Source organism: Sus scrofa, chromosome 13 (genome assembly GCF_000003025.6).
Source record: "Sus scrofa isolate TJ Tabasco breed Duroc chromosome 13, Sscrofa11.1, whole genome shotgun sequence".
Classification (NCBI taxonomy): Eukaryota; Metazoa; Chordata; class Mammalia; order Artiodactyla; family Suidae; genus Sus; species Sus scrofa.
This window is the reverse complement of record NC_010455.5, coordinates 140,507,129-140,519,511: the sequence shown is the minus strand read 5'-3', so window position 1 is coordinate 140,519,511 and position 12,383 is coordinate 140,507,129. Positions and strand designations below refer to the sequence as shown.

The window sequence follows — 12,383 nt, the reverse complement described above, 5'->3', positions numbered from 1 at the left end:
GGTCAAATCCGAGCTGTAGCCACCGCTGTAGCCGCCGGCCTACACCAGGGCCACAGCAACGCGGGATCCGAGCCGTGTCTGCTACCTACACCACAGCTCACGGCAACGCCGGATCGTTAACCCACTGAGCAAGGGCAGGGACCGAACCCGAAACCTCATGGTTCCTAGTTGGATTCGTTAACCACTGCTCTACGACGGGAACTCCCATTGGATGATTTCTTTTAATATCATCCTTGAAATGGCTCAGAAATTCACTCTGGTCTAGACCTTTATTATGAGAAACTATAACAATTAATTGGATAGGGGGCCTGGGGTTCCTGTTGTGGCTCAGTGGGTTAATAATCCAAGTGGTATCCCTGGCCTTCTTCTGTGGGTTAAGGATCCAGTAGTGCCGTGAGCTGTGGGTTTAGGTCACAGATGCAACTCAGATCCTGTGTTCCTGTGGCTGTGGTGTAGGCCAGCAGCTGCAGCTCCAATATGAACCAGGAACTTCCATATGCTGCAGGTGCAACTCTTAAAAAAAAAAAAAAAAAAAAAAGAGGCCTCTAGAGTTATTAAGCATTAGCTTGTGGAACTAATTTGATTGTAGCTTGAAAACTGAGAACTGGAGAGGCTGTCCCCTCTAAGGTCATGGAGATGGTTGGTACATTGTAATGATTTTTACTCAAATGAGATTACTTTTGTTTCCCCATTGTAATGGATTGCTCTGATCAAGTCTGCATCATAGGCAGTGAAAATGTTCATACCCAAGTTCTAGTTTTGATTCTTGTCTCCTGGCTTACTTTATGAATGTAGAGTAAGCATTCTTGACAGCCATACTTTAATTTTTTATTTAATTTTGATTTTTTTCCCTCACTTTTTAGGGGTGCACCCACAGCACATGAAAGTTCCCAGGCTAGGGAAAAATTAATTGGCTTGCAAGGAGAAATGGCTAAATTCCTACTCACGATGGAAGATTTTAATGCTCCTCTTTCAGGTTAAGCTATCAAAAGTTGGTGAGGATTTAGATGATTTGAATAAGATGAGTAATGTACTTCACATAAAAGAGTTTGCAGGTGGTGAGCCATGGCCATGTCTGCTGTAGATTTGACTATGCACTGTGAAACTAGATGTGGAAATGCTTGACTATGGCATTTCTAGGAAATAATCATTGTTCTGGGCTCATTTCACCTGGCAGATTTCTCATTCCACATTTATAGTCATGTGATTTATAAGAAAGATGCCACTGTAATTCAGTGGGGGAAAAGGAGGTCTTTTCAATAAATGGTGATGAAACAATTAGATATCCATGTGCAGAAAATGAACTTTGATTTTGATACCTATCTCCATGCAGGCCCAGTAAAACTAAACTAAACAAGGGGTGTGTGCATGTGTGTGTGTGTGTGTGTGTGTGTGTGTGTGTGTAAATTGATTACCTGATTCTAAAATTAATATGGAAGTGTGAAAAGGTCAAAAGTAACCACAGCAAATGTGAGGGAACAGAACAATATACACTATCAGATATAAAGACTTATTATAAAGGGGCAGGAATTACACAGTGTGGTATATTCTCTTGAATAGATCATTTTTACAGAACAGGGAGTTCAGAAATTAACCCACAGATAAGTTTCATCTGACTTAAGACAAAGATGTCACTGCAGTGCACTAGAAAAAAATGATATTTTCAGTACATGGTGCTGAGTCAATTAGGTAGTCATCTTGAAAAAAGTGACTCAATTCCTAGTTCACACCATAAATCAAAACCCATCCCAGATGCCTAAATGTAAAAGGTTAAAACTTTCAAGGGAAACATAAGAGAATATTTTCATGACCACAGGTAGGCACAGATTTTATTAAATATTAAATGCTAAAAAATGCTAACCATAAAGGAAAAGTTAAGAAATTAGAGCACATTAAAATAAGAGCTTCTGTTCACCAGAATATATTAAGATAGTAATGAGGCAAAGCTCATCTTGGGAATCTTCCATCATATTTGCAATACCTACATATGACAGAAGACGTAACTAAAAGGCAAAGAAATCCTACATATCAGTAAGAAAAAGACAACTCTATAGAAAAGACAGCCACTGATGTGAGTAGTCACTTAATAAAATCAGTTTTCAAAAAGCCAGTTAACGTATGAAACAGTGTTCAACTTGATTAGTCGTTAGGGAAGTACAAATTAAAATCTCTGCATGATGCTACACATGTACCAGAACAGCTAGTGTTAAAAAGAATGATATGGAATTCCTGCTGTGACACAGTGGGTTAAGAATCCGACTGCAGTGGCTGGGGTTAATGTAGCAATATGGGTTCAAATCCTGGCCCAGCACAGTAGATTAAAGGATCTGGTCTTGCCACAGTAGCATAGGATGCAGCTGCAGCTCCGATTCAGTCCCTGGCCTGGGAACTTTTGTATGCTATGGATATGGCCATAAAAAAAAAAAAAAAAAAAAAGAATATTACCGAGTGGTGATAAGGATTTGAGGCAAAGAGAATTTCATATACTTCATGTATATTTTGCAGCTATTCTTTGAAAACTGCTGATAGATTCACACCTGCAACCCAGAAACGTAATTCCTCACTATACATCCAAGAAAGGTGAATACTTAGTTCCACTAAAATTATGTATATATACACACACACATGTATGTCACCAAAAGACATGTGCAAGAATGTTCACAGCAGCGCTATTCATGATAACTCTAAACTGAAAACAACCCAAATGTCCATCAACCACAGAATGAATAGTGTACTAGATTCACACAATGGAATACTATATAGTAATGAGAATAAAAGTACATCTATATGTAACCACTTGGGTGAATCACACATACATAAAGCCGAGGTAAAAGAAGTAAGACATTAAAGAGTACCTACACTTTGATTCCATTTATATAAAACTCAAAACCTATCCAGACTAGGAGTTCCCATCATGGCTCAGTGGTTAATGAACCCAGCTAGCATCCATGAGGACACGGATTTGATCCCTGGCCTCGCTCAGTGGGTTAAGGATCTGGCGTTGTACTGAACTGTGGTGTAGGTCACAGACCAGGCTCAGATCCGAGTTGCTGTGGTTCTGCTATAGGCCATCGGCCACAGCTCTGATTAGACCCCTAGCCTGAGAACCTCCATATGCCACTAGTGTGGCCCTAAAAGACAAACAAACAAAAACTTATCCAAACTAAATTAATATGTTGGGAATCAGGATGGTGGCTGTCCTTGAGGCAGGCAGAGACTGGAAGGGTGTATGATGGGCAATAATGTTCTCTTCCTTGATCTGTGTTTGTTATGGGGGATGTTCATTGGTGTACCTTTCTGTGTGTACATTGTACATTAGAAAATATTTCCATAAAATAAGTGAAAAATGACATAGTGAAAAAGGTTGACACTAAGCATTAAAAAAAAGAGTGCTTACTATGTGCTAAGAACTGTTCCAACTGCTGTATGTCTTTAACTTATTTAATCTTCACAAGTTAAGTGAATAACAAAATTTGAATCAGAAATTCCAGTCCTTCTACTCTGCCATCTAAATCCCATCTCCTGATGGTTTTCTTTATTAGTAATGCTTGTGTTCCTTTCTCCCCTGTTTTTGTGTATATATTGTAGGTTTTGTTTTTGTTTTTGTTTTTTTGCTTTTCAGGGCCACACCGGCAGCATATGGATGTTCCCAGGCTAGGGGTTGAATTGGAGCTGCTGCCAACCACAGCTGCTGCAGACCACAGCCATCATCAGATCACCAGATCTGAGCTGTGTCTGTGACTTACGCTACAGCTCACAGCAACACCAGATCCTTAACCCATTGAATGAGGCCAGGCCAGGGATTGAACTTGCATCCTTATGAATACTAGTCAGGCTTTTACCACTGATTCACAATGGGAGCTCCCTTCTGTAGGTTTTTTATATGTGATTACCTTGAGGTTCATATATGTTGAGCTGTAACTCAATCTACTTGTTTTATTTATTTATTTAAGTTTTTTGAGGAATCTCCATACTAGTTTCCACAGTGGTTGCACCCATGAGCATTCCCACCAACATTGTAAGAGTGTTCCCTTTTACCACATCCTCTCCAGCATTTGTAGTATGTAATTTTTTTTTTTTTTTTTTTGTCTTTTTACAGCCACACCTATGGCATACGGAGGTTCCCAGGCTAGGGGTCTAATCAGAGCTGTAGTGCCGGCCTACACCACAGCCACAGCAACGCTGGATCCGAGCTGTGTCTGCGAACTACACCACAGCTCACGGCAATGCCAGATCCTTAACCCACCGAGCGAGGCCAGGAATCAAACCTACATCCTCATGGATGCTAGTCTGGTTTGCTAACTGCTGAGACATGACGGGAGCTCCTCAATCTACTTGTTTTAAAAGGTAGTAATTTAAGTTCAAACATTCAAAAGCTCTACCTTTTTATTCCCTCCCCCATACTTTGTGTATTTGATGTCATGTTTTACATCTTCATGTTTATCCCTTCACTATTTATTGAAGTCATGGTTCCTATTCGGATTTGCTTCTACTGCTCCACGGTGGGAACTCCCTCAGTGCTGGATTCTTAACCTGCTGCACCACCAGGGAGCTCCTCTATTGTGTTTTTTTTTATGCCATTTATTGTATTTTTCAGTTCTGACTTGTTGATTTTTATATTTTCTAGCTCCTTGTTAAAATTCTCACTCTGTTCATCTATTCTTTCTCCTAATTCAGTTAGCAGTCTTATTACTAATGCTTTGAACTTTTTATCTTTAAATGAAAACCCCTTCATTTTCCCCCAGGGGTTTTCTCTTGTTCTTTAGATTGAGGCAGATTCCTCCGTCTTTTCATTTTGCTTAACTTTCTCTGTCTCTATGAATTTAGGTTACCTGTAGTGGTCTTGACTGTGTATGAGTGTCCCTATGCAGTCTTCAACTGTCCAGTACCTTTGGTGGGAAAGCTGGATTTGATGTGAACCAAAGTAATCTCTTTATTCAGGTTGTGCTGGCAGCTATCACTTTAAGTAGAAGGTAGAGTTGAAGATGGAAGGAGTAGGGCCATAGCCTGGTGCATTGCCGGGCTTCCCCTCTGCTCACTGGCCATCAGTGCCCTATTGGGGGCAGGGTCGCATCCCACGTTGCTGGAGCAGAAGCCCTAGGGTCTGTAATCAAATCTTGCAGTATTTTTAAAGATTATTTATCATAACCAAATGGGTTAATCACACAAATTCAAGTTCAGTGCAATATCAGAAAACCAACCAGTGCATTTTACCTTTTTTACAGAAAATGTCAGGAAAATGCTTCAATAGATGCAGAAAAAGTACTGTTTGATAACATTCAGAACTCATTCACGTTATAAACTCTAAATAAGCCGGGATCAGAGGAAATTTAGTAACTTAATATTGTTATCTTTAATAAACATAATATTAAAAGTGAGACTTGTGAAGCTTTACCCTTAAAGAGAAAGACAGTGATTCCTTTATCACCACTATTATTTAGCAATGTAGGGAAGATCTTAGCCCCAAGCTTGTTAAATTAGGCTATGACTTATCACTCTCAAGGACATTTGGAAACCCAGGTGCCTTTTTTGTATGTAAAAATGATTAGGCAAATGGGATGGGTTTTGGGGAGTTAGGCAGGCATGGATACTATACTCCCTGCCCTGAATGGGGCAGTCCCATCCAACAAATAATTGTTTGCCCAATATGGCAATAATAGCATCCTGGCTGAGAAATAATTGAGTTGATACAGTTAAGATAAGAGAAGAAAAATGCAGTTTGATGATTTGAAAGAAGAAGCAAAACTACCTATTTGCAAACAGTGTGCTCATTTAGAAAATCATATGTGATAAATTCACATAAGAGATAAGATAAGAGAAGAAAAATGCAGTTTGATGATTTGAAAGAAGAAGCAAAACTACCTATTTGCAAACAGTGTGCTCATTTAGAAAATCATATGTGATAAATTCTCAGAACTAAGAGCTTCTGTTCAACAAGGTAGCTTATTATGAAATCGACATACAAATATCAGTAATTTTCCTATATATGAGCAATATGTAATTAGAAATATTATTAAAAAGTAATTTTTTTGGCCACACCTGCAACATGTGGGGGTTCCTAGACCAGAGATTGAACCCATACCACAGCAGTGACAATGTGGGATCCTTAACCTACTGAGCCACCAGGGAATAGTTTTATTTATTTATTTATTTTTTTATTTTTTATTTTTTTTGCCATTTCTTGGGCCGCTCCCACGGCATATGGAGTTTCCCAGGCTAGGGGGTCTAATCGGAGTTGTAGCCACCGGCCTACGCCAGAGCCACAGCAACGTAGGATCCGAGCTGCGTCTGCAATCTACACTACAGCTCACGGCAATGCCAGATCCTTAACCCACTGAGCGAGGGCAGGGATCGAACCCGCAACCTCATGGTTCCTAGTCAGATTTGTTAACCACTGCGCCACAATGGGAACTCCCAGGGAATAGTTTTAATAGTTTCCATTGTTCAGATCTTTCACTTCCTTAGTTAAATTTATTCCTAATAATTTTATTGTTTTTGATAGTATTGTAAATGGAATACTTTATTTCTTTTTCAGATAGTTCATTGTTAGTGTGTATAAACACAATTGATTTTTGTATATTGTTTTTGTATCCTGCAACTTTATTGAATTCATTTGTTCTATAGTTTTTCGATAGAGTCTAGAGCTTTCTACATATACGATCATGCCGTCTGCAAACAGAGAAAATTTTACTTCTTCCTTTCTGATTTGGGTGTCTTTTTATTTCTCTTTCTTGCCTGATTGCTTTGGCTAAGACATTCAGTAATGTGTTAAATAGGAGTAGTGAGAATGGGCACCCTTATCTTTTCCTCATCATAGAGGAAGAGCTTTCAAACTTTCACTGTTGAGTGTGATGTTAGCTGTGGGTTTGTCTGTGTGGTTCATTTTTCTTTCATATTTGTTTTTATTAGAGAGGGAGTATAGTGTAGTACATAAGACCACAAGAGTCATGTTGCCATGTTCAAATGCTAAATTTTAGCACTTACTAGCTATGACCTTCTATGAGTTATTTTGGTATTTGTATTTCAAAATACAGATTTGCCCAATATAGGACATTCCAGTGTGTGATTATTTAGTAATCATCTAATAGCTTTAAATATTTTCTAGAATCTTAAATGTAACTAAAATGCCTTTGGCTGAATTACTCACAAGAGACAGTACAGGGCACAGATAACAAGCTATGAGGCACATCTGGAAGTATTTCCTAATATCATTTCTTCCTGTCATAAGCCTTGAATATAAAGAGAACAGGAAGAGTTCCTGTCATGGCTCCATGGTTAATGAGCCCAACTAGTATCCATGAGGAGGCAGGTTTGATCCCTGGCCTTGCTCAGTGGGTTAAGGATTCAGCGTTGCCACGAGCTGTGGTGTAGGTCGCATATGTGGCTCAGATCCCTCATAGCTGTGGCTGTGGTGTAGGCCAGCAGCTGCAGCTCCAATTCGACCCCTAGCCTGGGAACCTCCATATGCTGCGAGTGCAGCCCTAAAAAGACAAATAATAAATAAATAAATAAATAAATAAATAAATAAATAAATAAGTAGGACAAGAACAGGAAGGGAGTAAATTAAATATTGGTAGGTATATGAGTTTGTTTCTTTTTCTTTTCCTTTTCTTTTTCTTTCTTTCTTTTTTTTTTTTTTTTTGTCTTATCAGGGCTGCACCTGTGTCATATGTAAGTTTCCAGACCAGGGGTTGAATCAAAGCTGCAGCTGTCAACCTACACTGCAGCCACAGCAATGCAGGATCTCAGGGCATCTGCAAACTATACCAGAGCTCACAGCAACACCAGAACCTTTAACCCACTGAGTGAGGTCAAGGATCAAACCTGTATCCTCATGGATACTAGTTGGGTTTTCATTCTGCTGAGCCACAACAGGGACTCCAGTTTGTGTGTTTCTAAAGTGTCATTCTTCATCCTCCAGGTCGAGGTCTCCCAGCAGGACAAGCTGAGGTAGAGATGATAGAACGTGCCCGGGAGAAGCGTGCTTGGGAAGCCACTCTCCCTCCTCTGAGTGATACCTCCCAGTTTGAGAAGAGAAGGAGGATGATGAATGCCATGGAGAGGAAGGAGTGGGCCTTCAGAGAGCAGGAGATTGAAAAGTAAGTTCTCCGTCACCCAGGCAACTGCTCTTGCACTGATGGCAGTAATGTTAATACTTTTTATCTATGGAGTATTTTCCCAAATGTATGAGTTTAAGGGTAATCCTCAGCCTGTAGAGTTAGGAAATTTGGTTTCAGGAACAATAGCTCTATAATCTTCTTGCTAACAATGTAAAAATGTATATGGTAGTTGCTGCTGTGGCTCAGTAGGTTAAGGACCTGACATCTCCATGAGGATGCAGGTTCAATCCCTGACCTTGCTCAGTGGATTAAGGATCTGGCATTGTTGCAAACTGCAGATGTGGCCCAAATTCAGTGTTGGCTGTGACTGGGGTGTAGGCTTCCCTAGCCCGGGAACTTCCATATGCTCCAGGCACAGCCATAAAATAACACACACACAGATACACACACACACACACACACACACACACACACACACACACACATATACATTTATATATAATTCCTTCTTTTTTTGTGAAGTTCAGTGTGGAACCCCGATTTGAGCAGTTCTTCAGGGCATCTCTGATTTTTCTCTTTCCTTATCTAGTCTTACCTAGACTATCACAGAAGCCCACTGATTTCTGCAAAGTTGTCTTTCATACTGTCCCTTTCTGTTCATTCCCAGTGCTATGGACCTAGACTTTGGCTCTTTCCCCACCCATCAAACAGCCTCCTAGCTGATCCTGTCTATATTCCCTCTGGTACTGGATTCACAGCTGGGACACCTTGGGTTCTAGCTACAGCTGAAGAGGCATTTTCTGTTTAAAAGACAAACCCTCTGGAGTTTTTCAATTAAAAGATGAACTCAGGGAGTTCCTGTCATGGCACAGTGGTTAACGAATCCGACTAGGAACCATGAGGTTGCGGGTTCGATCCCTGGCCTCACCTGGTGGGTTAAGGATCCGGCGTTGCCATGAGCTGTGGTGTAGGTTGCAGACCCAGCTCAGATCCCACGTTGCTGTGGCTCTGGCGTAGGCCGGTGGCTACAGCTCTGATTGGACCCCTAGCCTGGGAACCTCCATATGCCGCGGGAGCGGCCCAAGAAATGGCAAAAAGACAAAGAAAAAAAAAAAAAAGATGAACTCACAGTGCATAAAAATATATTGATGTATTTCTGGTTGAATTCAGCCATTTTAACTAATATATTTTCAGTAATGAGGTTGTCTCTGAAATACGTAGAAACGCTGACAACCAAAAATTATAGCTCCCTAGCAAGAAGGGAAGGAAGTGAAATTGTTGAAGGTGTCCTTTGTTCCAGGCTGTGCTGAGGACTTCACTGTGCATGGCAGAGCTATCAAGGCCCTGACAGTGTGCCTACATACAAGACGGTTAGGGACCAAGAGAGTTAGGGACTCAGTGTGAATTCAAATATGTTTATATTTTTGCAATACCTTCTGTTTAACCCTGAATGCGACTGGGATATTTGGTAGAAACTTGCACTTAATAGAAAATTGTGTTTGGGGCAGAGTAGGTTCAGATACCAATCCTGTCTGCATAAATTTAGTGTTATACTTTGAAAAAGTATATTATTGTCAGAAGGATATTAAAAGTGTGTCTGGGAGTTTCCGTCGTGGAGCAGTGGATAACAAATCCGACTAGGAACCATGAGGTTGCGGTTTCGGTCCCTGCCCTTGCTCAGTGGGTTAACGATCCAGCGTTGCCGTGAGCTGTGGTGTATGTCGCAGACGCGGCTCGGATCCTGCGTTGCTGTGGCTCTGGCGTAGGCCGGTGGCTACAGCTCCGATTCGACCCCTAGCCTGGGAACCTCCATATGCCGTGGCAGCGGCCCAAGAAATAGCAAAAAGACAAAAAAAAAAAAAAAAAAAAAAAAAGTGTGTCTGACCAGAGTGAAGAAATCACCTGAGAAAGTGAATGCTTTGGTTAGACTGAGGTTAATTTTGTTTTATTTTTTCCATCTTTGACCCCACCCATGGCAAATGGAAGTATGGAAGTTCCCAGGTCAGGGACTTACACCACAGCTGCAGCAACCCTGGATTCTTAACCCACTGTGCTGGGCCAGGATTGAACCAACAACATCACAGAGACAAACTGAATCATTATCCCACTGTACTGCAGCAGGAACTCCCAAACTGAGGTTAATTTTTTTTTTTTGTCTTTTTAGGGCTGCACCCACGGCATATGGAAGTTCTCAGGCTAGGGGTCAAATCAGAGCTTCAGCTGCCGGCCTACACCACAGTCACAGCAACGCAGGATCCGAGCCACGTCTGCAACCTACACCACAGCTCACGGCAACGCTGGATCCTTAATCCACTGAGCAAGGCCAGGGACTGAACCCGCATGGTTCCTAGTTGGATTCGTTAACCACTGTGCCACGATGGGAACTCCCTTATGTCCATTTTTTGACTGAAGAAATTCAGGAAAGTGATGAAGTTGAGAGATGAACCTAGAATTTCAACCTAGAAGTTGAGAGAAGGGGACCACCAGTGGGTATTTTTAAAACACCTGCCTCTCCATATTCATTTGTCACTGCTCCCTCACCATCCCCTGTGTGTTCACCTTGAGAAGCCCCACCAGTACGACATGTTTGCGTCCTCTCTAGTCCTTCTGAGTTGAACATTCAGCTCTCTCTGCTGGGGCCACACTTCTCCCTTGTCACTGTGGCAAATCTTGACCCTTGTTCGTCCTTGAGTTAATGGCTCCTCCAAGGAAGCCTTCCTCACCACCCCTTCCTTCCCTTCGATAACTGGGAACAGTGCTAGAAATGTTCTGCCATTTCTTCTCCCACAGAAGCCTCTTCTTCCTTCTGGTCTGGTATTTACCTCCTTGGATTGTAAATACTGGCTTGTATGCCTACTCCACTAAAACAGCGCTTCTTGAAACAGTGCTTTTTACCTTGTTCATCATTGTTTGTTCCTTGCCTGACATATGGTGAGCACTTACCACATATTTGATAAATGAGTGACTAAATAAATTACTGTATGAATTTTTAAGTAAGAATAAAATGTTCACCTTTTTTAAAAGGAAAATCTTGACAGATATGTGGAACAAAGATTGGAAGGAGGAAAGACTAGACTAGCAACTAGAGCCCAAGTCAGGAGACAGATGACAAAAAATATGAGCAGGAGAACAGATGCAAGACGTATTTTAGAGGAGGAATCACTAGAGGAGGGAAGAGGATGTGAGAGAAGGGGTGGACTTCTGGGGGAACAAAATGAGTGGGTTTTTTTTTTTTGAGATTTTTCAGGGGGTAATTGAAGATTCAGGTAGACAGAAGTTCTGGTTCAGAACCACCTTCACTGGAAGTACATATTTTGAAGTCATAGGTACCTGGACATATACACATGAGCAAGGTTGTTCTGGGAGAGCAAGGTGAAGGTGAGAGGCAGGGAAACAAAGATTGACTGAGTATCTCTATGTGTCAGACACTGGCATTTTCATAGTTACCACTTAAGACAGCATGCCATTGGGAGTTTGGAGTTAGTAGATGCAAACTATTACATTCAGAAGGGATAAGCAATGAAGTCCTGCTGTATAGCACAGGGAACTATATCCAATCACTTGTGATAGAACACAATGGAAGGTAATATGAGAAAAAGAATGTGTGTGTGTGTGTGTGTGACTGGGTCCCTCTGTTGTACAGCAGAAACTGAGAAAACATTGTAAATCAACTATAATTTTTTTAAAAAAAGACAGCATGCTGAAACCTCACTATCTTTCATTCCTCCCATTACTAATCTCCTAGCAATACCAGTCAACCCAGAACTCTGCACAAACATTTTGCTCTTCTTTTAGGCCCATTTGCCTAGAGAACTCTTTTTAACCCCATCTACATGCCAGACTTTTCTTCGTGCTCCATAACTGCACCAAAACATATTCCCTTATACAGAGACTCACTATTGTGTTGCCTCCCCAAGCCCCTAGTTCATTTGTCCACTCTTGCCTATGTGTGTCTGGTGTTTTTTTGTTTGTTTGTTTTTGTCTTTTTGCCTTTTCTAGGGCTGCTCCTGAAGCATATGGAGGTTCCCAGGCTAGGGGTCTAATCAGAGCTGTAGCCACCGGCCTCGCCAGAGCCACAGCAATGTGGGATCTGAGCCGCGTCTGCAACCTACACCACAGCTCAGGGCAATGCCGGATCTTTAACCCCTGAGCAAGGCCAGGGATCAAACCCGCAACCTCATGGTTCCCAGTCGGATTCGTTAACTACTGCGCCACAACAAGAACTCCCATGTGTGTGATCTTTTTAAGACACATGAATATGATGCCAGCCCAAAGAGAAGCTCCTGTTTATGGCATGTGTTCTTTCTCTCCAGTAGAGCACCC

At 41.4% G+C, this 12,383-nt stretch overlaps 1 protein-coding gene across 5 annotated transcripts in view; it reads left to right on the top strand.

The window, feature by feature from the left end:
- Positions 1-12,383, top strand: part of MAATS1 (MYCBP associated and testis expressed 1) — a 129,881-nt gene that overhangs the window by 47,465 nt on the left and 70,033 nt on the right. For all 5 annotated transcript variants that reach the window (XM_021070322.1, XM_013982409.2, XM_003132654.4 and 2 more), the window contains one exon: positions 7,922-8,099. In XM_021070322.1, coding sequence (XP_020925981.1) covers positions 7,922-8,099 — 178 coding nt within the window. The remainder of the gene's footprint in view (positions 1-7,921; positions 8,100-12,383) is intronic.